At 40.9% G+C, this 15,711-nt stretch overlaps 1 protein-coding gene across 1 annotated transcript; it reads right to left on the bottom strand.

Moving 5' to 3' along the window:
- Positions 1-11,427: 11,427 nt before the first annotated feature.
- LOC135712228 (uncharacterized) lies at positions 11,428-12,422 on the bottom strand. Its single transcript, XM_065235189.1, has one exon. The coding sequence runs from the start codon at positions 12,286-12,288 to the stop codon at positions 11,611-11,613; it is 678 nt and encodes a 225-aa protein (XP_065091261.1). The 5' UTR covers positions 12,289-12,422; the 3' UTR covers positions 11,428-11,610.
- Between the last annotated feature and the right edge of the window lie 3,289 nt (positions 12,423-15,711).

Genomic DNA, 15,711 nt, shown 5'->3' with positions numbered 1-15,711 from the left:
GGAATATGCAATTATTTATTGCTTTTAACGTATACGGCGTAAATGGATGCATTCCCAATTACAATTAGGTTCAATTCGTTAAAAGCAGGGCATTTTTGCTCGAACATGACTGTTTACAGACATTTCAAATTTTGCATTATACATTATACAGTTTACAGACATTTCTGAAATTCACAGACATTTTTCGCAGGCTTCTGAACAAAAATCTGACATCTCTGGATCATACTGACACTGTACTGACTTGCGACGCTAGCACAAGAATGGATATTCAGGAAATCACGCCTTATGCATTCGGTTTGGCGGAATTATTGCCAGGTTCGTATGATGGCATTGTGAGCACCGGAAAGTTGCACCTGTTAAATACCATCGCGAAAGAAAATAGCTTAAATCGATCAGAATACGTCTACAAACCTGCAGACATATGAAGTCTGTAGCCGTAGCAAACCATCTGTTGCTAATATCATACCCGCTTGCCAGGGCTTTCAGATCGCCCTTTCACCAACCCTACATGTGTATATAAAGCTGCGGAAGCTTTCGAGGAACAGAATAGCTTGCTGATAAACCTCGAGATTTTGTTTTGCTTAGCGCAATCTGGAGATCGCGAGACATTACAAGTTTAAACCACTCAGATAGATTTTGAATAAAAAATGCCGCATTCAGAACTTCCGGCCTGTACCGTTCCGATTCAAATTTCAGACGATTCAAATTTCGGACACTTTCATTTTTAATTAAATATTACATCCAGTTAGAAACAAAGTAATAATGTTAGATGATCGTGGAGGGCACTAGTCAAAAATTTACAAGACATGTGGATCATATTCGACCGAGATAATCAACTTTTAAAAGTGTCCGAAATTCGAGTTTAAGTGTCCGAAATTTGAATCGGCACGGTACATTAGACTGATGCAAATCTTGAAAGTTTTTTTTTTCGCTCCACAGAGTTCAAACAGTTCCAATTTGGTTCCTGATTAGCCTTCCGAAATTTGAAGTAATTTTGTAAGAAACTGACTTCGCACAAACCATTTGAAGTTTATATGGAAATTACTGTGGGAAACCAAATTTTGTAATAATGTATATCTAATAATTAACTCTATTACTCTGCTTTAAAAATTAATAATTCTGCTTGTAGTAAATTTTCACAGCTACAGCTTTGTTGAATATCATTTTTCGATAAAATGTAAGGATCAAAAGTTATTAATGATTCAAGTAACTATTGTCTTATGATTATACTCAATTAACTTCTCAGCAGGCAACATTGGTGTTTCTGGCGCGTACTCGGAGATGAAAAACTACCCAAAATTAAGTACTTTTCCCTCAATTCCGGGGTTCAGCCCAATAGAGCACTGCACGCAAAATCTAACCTCAATTTTTGCCATGACAGTAAAAGAGATAGCAACGAACGGGAGCCAAAATAAACCCGGCAGAACTGTCAAAACTCGCTGGTGAGGAAAAGGGACGGGGAGATTTAGGTTAGGTTTCACGCAGTGCTCTATAACCCAAATTTGAGTAAATCGCATATACAGTCAGGAATCCTTATTGCCGGATTCCTTATTGCCGGTATCCCTTATTGCCGGATCCTTATTGCCGGGCTATCACAACATGACATAGTTGCCATGATGTTTTAGCTCTATTCTACACGGAGAAAAATACTACCCAAAATTTGAGTTCTTTTTACTTAATACTGACTTCAGCCTCTCACTTGCACTCGTTATTGTTGTCAAAAAAGGAACAAGAGGTTCGACAAAACGATATAGTTCAGCCCAATAAGTTACTTTTGAGTGAATTGCATATTCTCAAATTTACGTGAATTAAACTTAATTATGGGTAGAAAGAGTACGTATTTTTTTTTTGCTGGTGTTAAATGGAAACTACTACAGTCAGGAATCCTTATTGGCGGGGTAACAGGGGCGTGAATAAGGAACCGCGATTAAGGATACCCACAGCTTATGAGATTTTCACTAATACGGGCTGTGGTGGATTATCTCATTTGTTTCAATATATAGAGCTATACTGTCTTCGACAAAGTTGTTGTACTGGAATAGGCCAACAAGCCTGGGTCATTGGATTAAGGTTTAATTGGGAACTACGCCACTAGAGGCGCTTCACTTCTATGTTACTTGTGACGAGTGCTATAATATATGGATCATAGGTCCAACATAGAATATTTCATGATCCAGGCCATATAGAAAGTTACTGTCTTCAGCAAAGTTGTTCAAGTGACAAAGTCCTTTCGGATGGTGGCCATATTAGTTCAGAACTCTCTCACTTCGCAGCGCTAGTGTGCATACGAGCTTGCTATATAAGCTATATCTCAAAATCTTGGCCATATAGAAGGCTACTGTCTTCAGCAAAGTTGTTCAGGTGATCATGTCATTTTGTATGGTGTTCGTATTAGTTAAGAACTCTCGCACTACGCAGTGCTAGTGTGCATGTAAACTTCCTATATAAACTGTATCTCGAGAACTTGGCCATATAGAACGTTGCTGTCTTGAGCAAAGTTGGCCAGGTGACCAAGTCCTTTCGGATAGTGGTCATATTATTTAAGAACTCTCTCACTACGTGGCGCTAGTGTGCACATGAACTTCCTTAATATGTTATGTCTGGAAAGCTTGTCCATATAAGATGTTGCTGTGCAATGTGAGGACACGAAACGTAATAGGGATGACGTGTAGAGAGGCTGTAAATCGATTTCGTACGCCATTTTAAAATCTAAGATGGTGGTCATCGATTCAAGAAAAACTGTCAAGTACCCTTCAATACGGGTATTTTCGGAAAGGGAACGACGTGTAGAGGCTGGAAATTGATGCCAGACGCCATTTTGAAATCCAAGATGGCGGCCATCAGTTCGAGAAAAAATGTCAAATACGCTACAATATGGGTATTTTCGGAAAGGGGATGACGTGTAGAGGCCGGAAATCGATTCCAGGCTACATTTTAGAATCCAAGATGGCGGCCATCAGTTCAAAAAAACCGACAAATACCCTAAAATATGGGTATTTCCGAAAAGGGGATGGCGTGTAGAGGCCGAAAACCGATGCCAGATGCCATTTTGAAATCCAAGATAAAGGCCATCGGTTCAAGAAAAACTTTCAAATACCCTAAAATATGGGTATTTTCGGAGAGGGGATTACGTGTAGAGGCTGGCTATCGATTAAAGTCGCCATTTTGGAATCAAAGCTGGCGGGCATCAGTTCAATAAAAACTGTCAAATTCCAAAATGTGGGTGTTGATTTTGGATAGGGAAGGACGTGTTGATATCACCCAACGCCATTTTGAAATTGAAGATGGCGGCCTTTGCTTTAGCCTAAACTTTTAATGGGGACGACGTGTATAGGCCCAAAATCGATGTCTGCCACCATTTTGGGATCCAAAATGATGGCAATTGGCTTTCTAAGGGACAGTTAGTGGCTATAGTCCTCTCTAAGCGGGTTCGTATTGGTGCGATTTGCGTTTGTTAGTGATATGAATTTTTTTGTTAGCTGGGAGAAATTTTTTGTTTGCTGTAAGAACTGTCATTCTAAAGTAAAAATGCGGAAACAGTCAAGTACCTTTTTATGAGTAAAGGTTAACTCATTTTTGATAAAGTATGATTTTTTATTATTTTGATTAATGAGTAAATTATATTAACAACAATGAGTTTCTCCTAACAGTAGCTAACAGCTACTACTTAATTGGCAATATGAATTACTCATTAATTAGTGGTACCGCATTTATTGACAATGGGTTCACTTTTACTCATAAATGGATGTTTGATGCTTACTGTGCACATGACAGTATACGCTAGTTTGTGTAATATTGTGTTATTAGTGTAGTGTTCGTGAGATTCTGCTTGGAGAACTCAATGGACAGCCTCGTATCAGTTCAGCACAGTTAACGTGGACCGTTCACGGGATAGGTTTGGCGATAATCCACTAGGAAGATGAATTTTGTCTAATTAATGTTTTAGGGTATTTTGGAGCTCATAATCTTGTCAGGCATTAATTTTCCTGAATAATACTTACCAAGCATGTTTCGTGTAGTTTGTATAATGTGTATAACGTATCATTGAGCAAGATGGCAACGTTTCGTCTTCCCTTATCAAATCTTGGATTTTTGCACTACGTTCGATATAACTGTCCAATGTGCAGAAGCTTTCGAGCTCAGAGAGTTGATTTATTTTGAGCTCGATTTCTGCCGAGGTGGGATGAAATTATAATCCATATTCATTGTAGATGGGTTCGGTTCGCTAAAAATTTCATCTGCTGTAGTCGGTTTATCTCTTTTTATTTCGTTGATTTCACCGTATTTCTTAACCACGGCGCACTAAACTTTCCGTGAATTTGTTGAATTTCGGACATGATCTGCAAATCTTCGTTGTCGTCTTCATTGCATTGTTAATTCTAGCAGTTTACCAACGTGCTTTGTTTTATATCCTTTAGAACCACATCCAAGCAGTCAAAACAATTCTTGATGCTGAACTACTTTCGTGTATCCGCTAGTGAAAGGCCTTTCCGGCTGTTTCCAGAATAAAACTGTAACTTCATTTGACATACTTCTGCTTGAAATTTGTGATGATGCCTTGATCAAGGGGTTGAATCAAAGACGTGATCTTTGGTGGCATGTATAGGAGCATTATGTTGGGATTGCTTATGGTGGGTGGATGCAACGGAGCGTTATCAAGGAGCAGCAAAGCCTTGAAGCTAATGTTCTTGGCTGCGCAAAACTCCTCCAACTGTGGTGAGAAGCAGTCGTTTATACAGTCTTCAAATAATTCTCGGGTCATCCAACCTTTCTTGTTGCCACGATAATGCCCAGGGAGACTTACTTCCTGTAAATTTCACTTTAGAGAAAAAACATGATTGAGAACCCTTGTTTGTCTCCTTTCGCCTTTCGGTCCCGGAATTTTTTTCAGGTGCTCAGAGACATAAGATCTTTGAAGCATTTTGACGTAGAACTACGTCTTTGTCGACTATACTGGGGTGCAAATCAAAAAATATGTGTTGTGAAGGAGTGTTAGGTTTTGAACGCTTGTAACTTTGTCATTTATAGATTAAATTTAAATCCAAATACGCCAATCGATAGGATATTACATTACAAACCTGCTAAAATAAATATTTTTCCAATGTTTTTGTAACTAAACTTTTGAAAATGTACAAATGATAATTTTATCACTGTTTTCATGAAAGAAGCCTTTTTTTCCAAACCCAGTCATCATAAACGAATACCATTTGGTTGCACATCATTTTGCTTGAACCTGAAAAGATATAAATCAGCGCTGCTCTCCTGCCTCTGCTCATTACCGCTTCGGACGGCGTGGCACTAGGTCCTGCAACAAGCAGGACTAAGTCAGTGACTAAAGTGGATCACGGCGTGTCCACCACAATGAGGAATGAGACTTGAAAAAACGTGCATGCAAAAGCCCCTCCCCCTTAACAACCTCTCCCCCTCCCCCTTAACATAACCCGAAAAAGACATGGACTTTGACGATCATTTTTTCCGGGAAATAAATTTTAAGCAAACTACAATTATGTATAAACAATTGATTTTTTACATGCAGAGCCAACATTTTCAAAAAACAATTGCTTAACAGGGACATACACCCGATGGATTACAAAAAAACTGACTGTAAAACATATCTGGTACCTCTATTTATGCAATTATATTAACATACAAAGTCCATCCTATTTTACATATTCTGCACAAAAAAAACTTTCTGCTCCACCCCATTCATAAAAAAGGCGGGAAATCCTATCAGGTTCGGTTGCACATCGTTCTGCTGGATCCTGAAAAGATATAAAACAGCGCTGATGTCGTGCTTTTGCTCATTGTCGCCTCGGACGGCGTGGCACTTGGTCCTGCAGCAAGCAGGACCAAGTCAGTGGCTAAAGGTGGATCACGGCGTGACCACAATAAAGAATGCGACACAATGAGGAATGAGGAAAAGCAATGTATGTAAACCCCCTCCCGCTTCACAACAACCTCTCCCCCCCCCAACAATAACCCGAAAAAGAAATGGACTTTGACGATCATTTTTTTCCGGAAAATAAATTTTAAACAAACCACAATTATTAGTAAAAACAGAAGTTATTCCCTTAATTTCTTCCCGCACCATAACTTTCAAATTTGAGAAAAAAGATTGCTTGAAAGACACATTCGATGATATTATGTTGATGAATTACACACCACTGACTGTAAAAGTAGTAGTAGTAAAATTTCGTTTGGATATTCATTGGATATTCTAATTTAGTATTTGCGTATTTCATCTAGTTAACGGAATACCCCTTGGGGGGTGTGTTTTGTTTTAATTGAAAAATTTGATAACGAGTCTAACTTAACTAACGTACCAGATCACGTATGATCTGAAGATCTGATCTCAGACAGGTGTCTCTGAACCTTTCCAAGGAGACCGTTCGTCGCTCTTCGAGAGGCTGAAGGTCAGCCAGGCGGTGTACCTCAGAATTTCGGGTCCTGGACTGTTTAGGATCATCCCAAGGATCTTGTTCTGGAGTTTTTATGTGTTCCACACATTAATTGTTGCAACGTGATCAACAAATCAATATCCATGTGTCGTCCACATACGTAATATATATATAAATATAAAAACCAGAAAACCATGCGTGACCACACATACTATTCATTTGCGTATAAATGTCATGTGTACTTCTGAGTGGATTCTGTTTATGTGTGGTCAAATGAAAATCATGTGGAATTTCACATTAATATATTTATCAAGAAAAATGTTTAAATTGTTTTGAGTAATCCATAACCGAAACATTGAAATACTTGAAAATTTTAAGATAAAGTATAATAGTCAAAAATGCATGAAAAACATCAATTTTGTGTGGTTCTTCGTCATACTGCGGTCGTTTCAAGGACACAACCCTTTATTTTTTTTTAAATAACTTTGGTTGCTGGCTCTTCAACTTATTTGAAAACAAAATGACTTAAAACAAGCTACAAATGAATAATCCAAACAAAACAGAGCTCAGCTGGAATGGCTCCAATAGGAAATCCATCCAACTGAGATGTCCCGACGGCCGAAAGAAATTCCTGCTATACCAAGTTGTAGATTTTGGCTTCTTTTAAGAAGGTTACTAGTGCTGCCGAGGCCGAAGTATCATTCCCGAGCAGATCGCTGATGCTGGAAGTTAGGCAGAGTGACTCCCGAAGGTTTTGGAACTCCGGGCAGTTGCACAGGATATATTCTACGGTGTAGGGTACCCCCACAGATGATGCAGCTTCTGCGGAACGGCAGGCCACCATAGTTATAGTAGAGTTTGGTGTGCCCGGTTCGAAGCCGCGAAATCACGCGTTGATCCCTCAGGTTGTTCAGTTCGCTCCATGGTTCAGTTGACCCTTTGACTTTGCGGATGAAGGCAGTTCTGTTGCGGAACCACTCGGCTTCCCATGCCACTTGAATGGTCCCAATGATCCACCGTCTGATGTCCTGTAGGGGTACCTTGTGGGTGAGTCTGGGACTCGATGTCCCGGCTCCGGCAAGGTGATCAGCAGACTCGTTACCTGGCACTCCGCAGTGTCCGAGGATTGCATGTGTACACGGTGTTCGGTGGGACGTACTTGATAATCGCCTGGATCCATGGGTGTTTTGGTGCTTCCTGTCGGAGATGGCAACACGTCTACTGTTCTATTCACCTTGCTACAATCATCCGTACGTTTTTCAGTGGGCGACTGCCAAACTCACCAAACTAAAACGAACGCGCACACCGGAATGGCGCGAAGCACATTTTTCTTTTCATTACCGTTCAGTACTTTGTACATTTAACACGCGAATTAAACCTTTCTTTTCTAACTATGAGTTCTTGGTGTTTTATTGTCGGTGATCCCTTTTCCGATCTTTCTCGTGTCGTTCGCTTTGCGTGGAGTGGTTCTGCCCACACTTCCGAGGTGATCGCCAGAACGACGCTGTGTGAGTTGGTTTATATAAGTATCGGTTGTGTGACAAGTCAACAATAATAACAAAACGGTCGAAGCGTGCCGCTAATGAGCGCTATGCAACCCCGCCCATAAGGATTATACACAGGTGTGTAACTTCGATAGTATTTTATGGCAGCGGCTTGAGGAGCGAATCCTGGATAAAGAGCCGCCGTGTGTTAAATAAATGGGCGCAGACGTAACATAGAGGTAACTCTAAAACCAGAAGGTCACGCAGAAACGTGCTAAACTTTTTGGCTCAGCTCTGGTACTATCATAGAGGTAACTCTAAGACCAGAAGGTCCCGAAATAACGTGCTCAACTTTTTGGCTCAGCTCTACTACTCTCTTCCGTCCCAAGCTAATCGATTCGCCCCTCGAAACATAGGAAAATCCACTAACCCCTTATTTTATCTGTCAAACTTTCACAACGAATCAAAACAAACATTGTTTAGTACTAGAATTTCGACTAGAATGGGGCACGTCTTCTTGATATGGTGCCTTCGATAAAATTCACACATTAAAAGGATGTGTTTCACAATAATCTATGTTGGACCCAAATTTGATATACTATAGCCACAAACGAAGTGACAGATGGAGCGGCTCGAAAACTTTGGTGACGAACCTGCTATTACATTTTTTCAGTGTACCACATGGCAACACCACTACCAACAATCAATACGAAACTATCTATTTTAAATTGGCTCACTACTTGTCTAGCCTATTGGTCCCAAGCAAATCGATTAACGTACCCCATTCTAGTCGAAATTCTAGTACTACACAATGTTTGTTTTGATTAGCTATGAAAGTTTGACAGTTTAAACGAGATATTAGTGGATTTTTCTATGTTTCGAGGGGTGCATCGATTAGCTTGGGACCGATGAGAGTACCAGAGCTGAGCCAAAAAGTTGAGCTCGTTTCTTTGGGACTTCTGGTCTTAGAGTTACCTCTATGCCACAAGTACTGGATTGTACTAGCATTTTCACCAAATGTATTAGAATATCTTGGTTCTATCTCTTTCACTGTACTCAAAACTGAAATGCACAGAAAAAATGACAAAATGATACACTCTTTGCACGCTGTCAAAGATCAAAGCACAAAAAATCAACTTTGTTCAAATCAAAACAAAAATACTAGCCCATCTGGTGCATGATGGCACAAACTGCTAAGAAAATTCTATTACAGCAAACCACATTATTTTAATAGCGCCCGTCATAAGTAACATAAAAGTGAAGCACTTCTAGCGAACTAGTTCCAAATTAAAGCCGACTCCAATGGCACAGAGAGGTTGGTCTATCTCAATACCGGTGGAAACTAATGTTTTAAAATTGGCTCACTACTTGACTAGCCTGTTGGTCCCAAGTACATCTATAAGCGTACTCCATTCTAGTCGAAATTCTGTTGCTACACTATGTTTGTTTTGATTCGCATGAAAGTTTGACAGATAGAATGAGAGGTTCGTGGATTTCTGGGGGGGACGTGCTGTCAAATCAGCCTACTGATCATTCTTGTATGAAACTGGCTCCAAACGTAAACAATCGCTGTAGGTTTCTTATGGCTTGTTTACCTTTGGAACCAGTTATGCGAGGCATGCGAGATAGGCGACGATTGTTCGTATTTGACAGCCACCTCCCCCTCCCTTGGTGGATTTTCCTATGTTTCGAGGGGTGCATCGATTAGCTTGGAACCAAAGAGAGTACCAGAACTGAGCCAAAAAGTGGAGCACTTTTTTTTTTGGACCTTCTGGTTTTAGAGTTATCTGTATGACGATCCCATATCCATCCGAGACAATGTTGATGTTCTAATTCTAAATTATATCTTATATCACAGTTCCAACAGTTTTCAAAAAACCGTGGTTTTTTTCACAGTTTCATGGATGGACCACTATAACGGAGGACGGTCCAATGACAATCTAGGTCCATGTTTATGTCACGACTCCAAATTCTTTCATAAATCACAGTTCAAAGTGTTTTCGAAAAACAAAACAAAATGTGTAGCTCTAGAATCAGAATCATGGATGGACCACTTTTACGGACGTTACGGATATTCCGGAGAACGATCCCATGGTCATTCGGGTCCATGTTTATGTGACGACTCCAAATTCTTTCTTATAGCACAGTTCCTAATGTTAAAAAAAACCGCGAAATCAGTTTCATGAATTGAGCACTTTTACGGATGATCCGGATCTTCAGGAGGACGATCCCATGGCCATCCGAGTTCATGTTTATGTCATGACCCCAAGTTCTTTCTTATATTACAGTTCCAAGTATTTTTGAAATTCCATATTCTTTCTTATATCATAGTTCCTAATGTTTTCGAAAAAACCGCGGAGCTCTAGGATCAGTTTCGTGGATTGACTACTTTTACGGATGTTTCAGATCTTTTGGAGGACCGTTTCATTGTCTCCATGTAGTTCTACAAAATTATCTGCATTTCTCATCTCATTCTCAGCTCATCATAGTTCACTGGTTTTCTATTCGGCTGAGCTTTTACAAAGCTAGCTGATCTCCTATGTAATTAGTTGCACCTCTAGAAAGTTTCCAGTTCACTGCAGTTCTAATAAGTTTTCACAAGTTCTATAAAATTTATGAAGATGTATGAAGTTCCATGATATTCTCTAACATTTCCTACGAATTGCCATTGACTTCTAAGACGGTCCCAACAAAGAATAAATTTTATAATTCTGAAATAGAGTTTTTTCCACCCGCATATTTTAAAAGTAGAAGTGTAATATGTGAAGACATTTACTACCGATAGTTTGTGTCTAGGTCCATGGTCCCCTCCAGCCGAAGATCCTATTTACGCCGATGCAAATAGCACACGTTTCATTGTAGTTCAAAGCAACGATGAGTCGATAAATATAAGTTCAAATGAAACCTTCCTTGTCGCCAGTCAGGTGGTTCTGATCCGAATGCTAAGAAATTACGTGCAGCATTGAGTAGAAGGTCATATTGCATCTCAAATAATCAAAGAAGAAAAGCAAAAATGATTTTCTGAATCCATTCCAAAACTCACAGCACTCATTTCAGAATATTCCAACCAATCATACGGACGGCAAAACTGTTGTTCATCACGAGCCACTGAATAATGATGATTTGCTTTCCATCCCCTCACAGCCCATCCCACCGCCTAGAGCAAAACTGGAAATTCCTGCTACCGGCAAAGTGAAATCACACCGCACAATCCGGCTCTTGGAACTGCATTAACGTGACTTTTGTTGACTTGTGCCGTTCGCACCGAATACCCACCACTATCGGCTACAAGATCGCCGTACCGAGCTCTAATCAACTATGCGTCACAACCGCACTTTCCCGAACAGTTGGACCCGACTTGACTTGGTAGTAAAACTAGCCGGCAGGCAATCAAGGAAGTCAGTGATCTTGGTCACGCAACCCGACTCCGTCTCCGACGAACCCATTGACTATCGCCCGACAATAGGATAATGCGTTGCACATGGTGGTGTGCGCTGGTGGGTGACATATCTCTTGCGACAGACAACAACTCCTCCGGTGGGGTGCGTTTAATAGAATAAATTCAATTTATTTCACAGGTTACACAAACACTTTATCCGCGCAAATTGCTCGACAATAGAATTAAATTAAAAAATCACACTTGATCTGGACACGGCTGGAAGCAGTAGAGACGTGAATGCAATTTGAACAGGTTTCGGTCTCTCCCTCGCTTTCGACCCGTTTCCGTCTTAGAACGTGTTTCGACACTTCCCGTTGATTGCGGTCTGGCCTTTCGGACAAGCTACTGGCCCATCCAGAATGAATCGGTCGTCAAGGTTCGTCTTTTCGGAAGTGCTTGACGGCACATTGGGTGTGAAATCGGTGGCCACATCCTCATCGCCAATGAAGATCAGTCGGTCATCATCAGTCGATTCTTCGTCGTTGGGTTCGATTCGCACTACCTTAGCTGTAGTGCTAGATGCGGCGGTCGGTGCTGCAGAATTGGTTCCAAGCGATTTCGTTGATTCGACTTTCGTTTCAACCGGGGACGTAGAGGTCAATGCATCGGAAATGTTAGTTGAAGGACTGCCTGGAGTCGCCACCGCATCTCCGGTTCCGCTAAACTTGTCTTTCACGTAGTCATATCCTCGCATGACACCATCCTTGACCGAGGTTGCCGCGCTTTCGAAACTCTCCTTGACCTTAGCCGTGCCTTGCTTGAAGGCCGAGGAAAAATCGTCGAAGAATTTGGACACCTTACTTTCCTCCTCGGGGGCTACCGTACTGGAGCTACCACTATCCACCGAGGTCGGAACCGGTGACTGGGATGGGAGTTCCGCCAAAGGAACACCTTCGGGTCTCGCTTGTGTTGACACGATCGCAAACAGAAGCAGAATTGCTCCACCAAGCATCACTTTCCGGTTCATTTTTCGACAACTTTGTAACTTGATTCGATTGAATTCACACGAGTCACATGAAAATCAAAACAACAACTAAGCTAGAGGTGATAATCAGCAGCGACAGCGGGCGACGACGATCTACTCACCGCAAACGTACGGCAACGAATGAGAGAGGTGGCTGATCGTGATCTTCAAATTTCAGCGCACGCTCTCGCGGATGGATGGAAACAACGACGGTCGATGATGATGATGATGATAAATAAATAAATTAATAAATAAAGATGCTGATGATGATGAGCGTGATCACAGCAGCAACAACAACAATCACAGAACAATAATATTGAATATAATAATATTCAATTCAATAGATCACACTAGATGGGACGAAATCTGAGATAGGGGTTCAATGTCTCGTTTTGCATTCTGCATTCTACCCCAGAATCCCCTTTCGTTCGGAAGTTAATGCAATTGATAGTACGTACCGGATTGCTGTTTGAAATCAGCTTTGTTTTGCAAAACCGTTTCTGGCAACATGTCCAGGATCAACACTTATCTTCTGAAGGTCAGGCTTTGAAGAGGTAGAGCATTGGCGTAGATATGGTTACACTTAAAGCGGTTGGAATTTTCCAGTGATGTCTGCTCTCGTCTTCGTGTTCTGTGAAGCACTTCCTCGGGATCCTGCTATCTGGATTGGCATCATTATTTCAAATATGTCCAGTAATCAGATTGAAAATAAATGACCCACTTTTGGAAGCCCCTCAGCGCATCCGACTTTTATCTTTCATTTATTTCACATAAGGGGCGGATCATAAACTACGTAGACAGTTTATTTTTTGTATGGACAATTGTCTACGTAGGGGGAGGGGGGTCAAGAATCCCAAAAAAAGCCATCTACGTAGCTAATGAACAGCCCCTAATAGGAATACGATCCAGAATGAACTGCAAAATCTGAAATCGTTGCCTTAAGTGCTATTTTTACAATGTTGTCTTTGTTATGATAGATCAAATGTTTTCCGTAGATGAAAAGACCATTGTAACTCAAGAATGTTTTTTTTTTAAAAAGAACCTATATGTTTTTGTGCATACATTGCATAGCATGAGCATGAGCATGATTGACCGCCCACGGTTGCTACTCTGTTATTGCCAGATCAGCTGTAATTACACAGAGAACCAATAGACAAAGCTTGAGACTAGCAATCATCCTCAATTTGTAAAAACTGGTGATCTCAAACTAGGCAATACCAGCGCCGGCCGTGCCCGAACGCAGGTCAAGGAAGGAATGGGTAGAAATGTGTTGAAGTGACACTCGCTTTGATAGAAACCGAGAAATCCTCTGCACTTCCACAAGGAATCACTGGGATGTTGGGTAAGAGGGTAGGGTTTGCAGCAGGGTTCGTTTTGGTAGACCATAAGCTGAATTGATGTCCTACCCACAGACAAACAGACATAACACTCATAACTTGTTCATCGAACAAGCATTTAACGGTCAATTTGAAAGTATCTCAGTTGGTAGTACTGCCACCTTTGGCGCGCATCGAGGGGACGACTCTATCTACGATGCAGAAAATATTGTGTTCTGCTGTGGCTAGCGGCGCGTACGCTGAGTTGATAGAAAGGAGATTTATTACGATTTTGAAGAATTCCTGCAAAAAGATGATGCGTGATGCAAATAGATGCGAAAAATGAAAGAAGATTTTTCGAAGATTTATTCGCTAGTGTGAGATTTTTTGAGCATCTAGAATCGAGATTTATAGTATATAGATAGTAAATTCCCTTGCGTTCTGTCCAACAAACGCCGTTAACCTAGTGCGAAAAGCCAGTCACGAGTGTATGCCATGCTTCAGAGTAAAGTCCAATATTCAGGTCTGGATTACTGCTGCCCGTTCCAAGTGTCGTATCCGTACCGTCGCAATCGCCCGGTGAAAATCTGCGTCGCCGTCTACGTCTGTCTAGTAACCAAGGCGGTCCACCTAGAACTAGCGCCCACCCATCTCTTGCCGGCCAGGCAAGCCGGAGATCATAATATGCGACAATTGGGTTCTTTAAGGGTATTGAGGTAAATGCATATTCGTTATCTGCATTAAAAATGGAACCGAAACCCAAAATTTCATCAATTTCGGTATACTGGAACTATTTTAAGTATGTACGGTTACATTTGCAAAAATCACCTCATTAGCGCCCCTTGGTGTCACTTTGTATGGGAGCGATTAGAGTCGGTGTATAATGAGTCACGCCAAGAGTGAAGCCAAGTCTACCTATTGAACTGTCAAACCGGCTACCTATCGTGCAGAGTAAACAAACATTACGATGCTATGAAAGGTCCACGGAAGGTATTTTTTTTTTCATAATTCGTTTATTTTTCCAGGCTCATTTGCTGTAGCTTTGCGGAGCCGATATTCATTGTTTAAATAACAAAATTACTTAAAACTAACGTTAGTAAAGCGGAGGCCGATTACTCGCGGCTATCTCGAGGTTAGGGGTAACAAATTGTAACAAATGGATGGCAGGGTAGGGATTGTGAACACAAGGTTTGGAGAGCAATGTGCTCTTGATCTCGAACTAGGCGACACTCTGATGAAAAAGACAAACATGGGGGAACACCGATGGGCAACTAGACGGAAGGTATTGCAATAAAATATAAAATATAATCGAAGAAATGATCATAAACTCGCAGTGCGCAATAAATTGTCATGGGATACGTTTGGTAATGATCACTTATGATAATTTCTACTATTTTTGGTTGAGATAATTTGACTAAATCACTGATATAATGATTTACTACAGCCGCTATTTTTTTCTCGCTAGAAGTCATTTGAAGTTGATGTAGAAGTCCTCTGTTGCCAAGTGAAAAGAAAGGGAATCTTTCGAAAACCGTGATGCGAGTTTAACTGTTTTTCTCTTGGCGTGACTCATTATACACCGACTCTAGGAGCGAGCTGTCAGTTTGTCAGTTTAGTGTCAAACAGTGAAGTTATTATTTTGCTTTAAATCTTGATTTAAAAATCAAGATGAATGTATGTGGGTTCGAAAAAAATATCGCTGGGCTCAGAACCGATATATTTTTCAAAATTAAAGAACCTAATTGGCGTTGACGAGAGCTCTGTAGCTCTTTACTCCAATGGAGAAATCTCATATGTAACTGTCAGTCTATGTGTGAAACATGGCGGACTTTTTCTTATTCTCTCACTCCAACGCAAAACCCCATAAGGAACTGTCAAAATGTGTGTGAAGAAACGTCACTTAAGGACTGGTGTCAAGGCGAATGGTAGAAACTTCGTCGGTGTGAGAGGACAGTTGGACGAATTACGTCACCTGTTTAACAACCAGATACGGGGAAGTTCCTGTTTAACAACCAAATTTCTGAGGGCTATGGAAGTCGGCAGTCATGTCGCTCAAACTGCCTTGCAAGCGAACGATCGAATGTTAAATTCGCAACCACTCACACCTCTC

This window comes from Ochlerotatus camptorhynchus, unplaced genomic scaffold (genome assembly GCF_037179485.1).
Source record: "Ochlerotatus camptorhynchus isolate MF236.1 unplaced genomic scaffold, CSIRO-AGI_Acam_v1.1 ptg000467l, whole genome shotgun sequence".
NCBI lineage: Eukaryota > Metazoa > Arthropoda > Insecta > Diptera > Culicidae > Ochlerotatus > Ochlerotatus camptorhynchus.
Note: the sequence above shows the minus strand (reverse complement) of the source record. Positions and strands in the feature narration are given on the sequence as shown.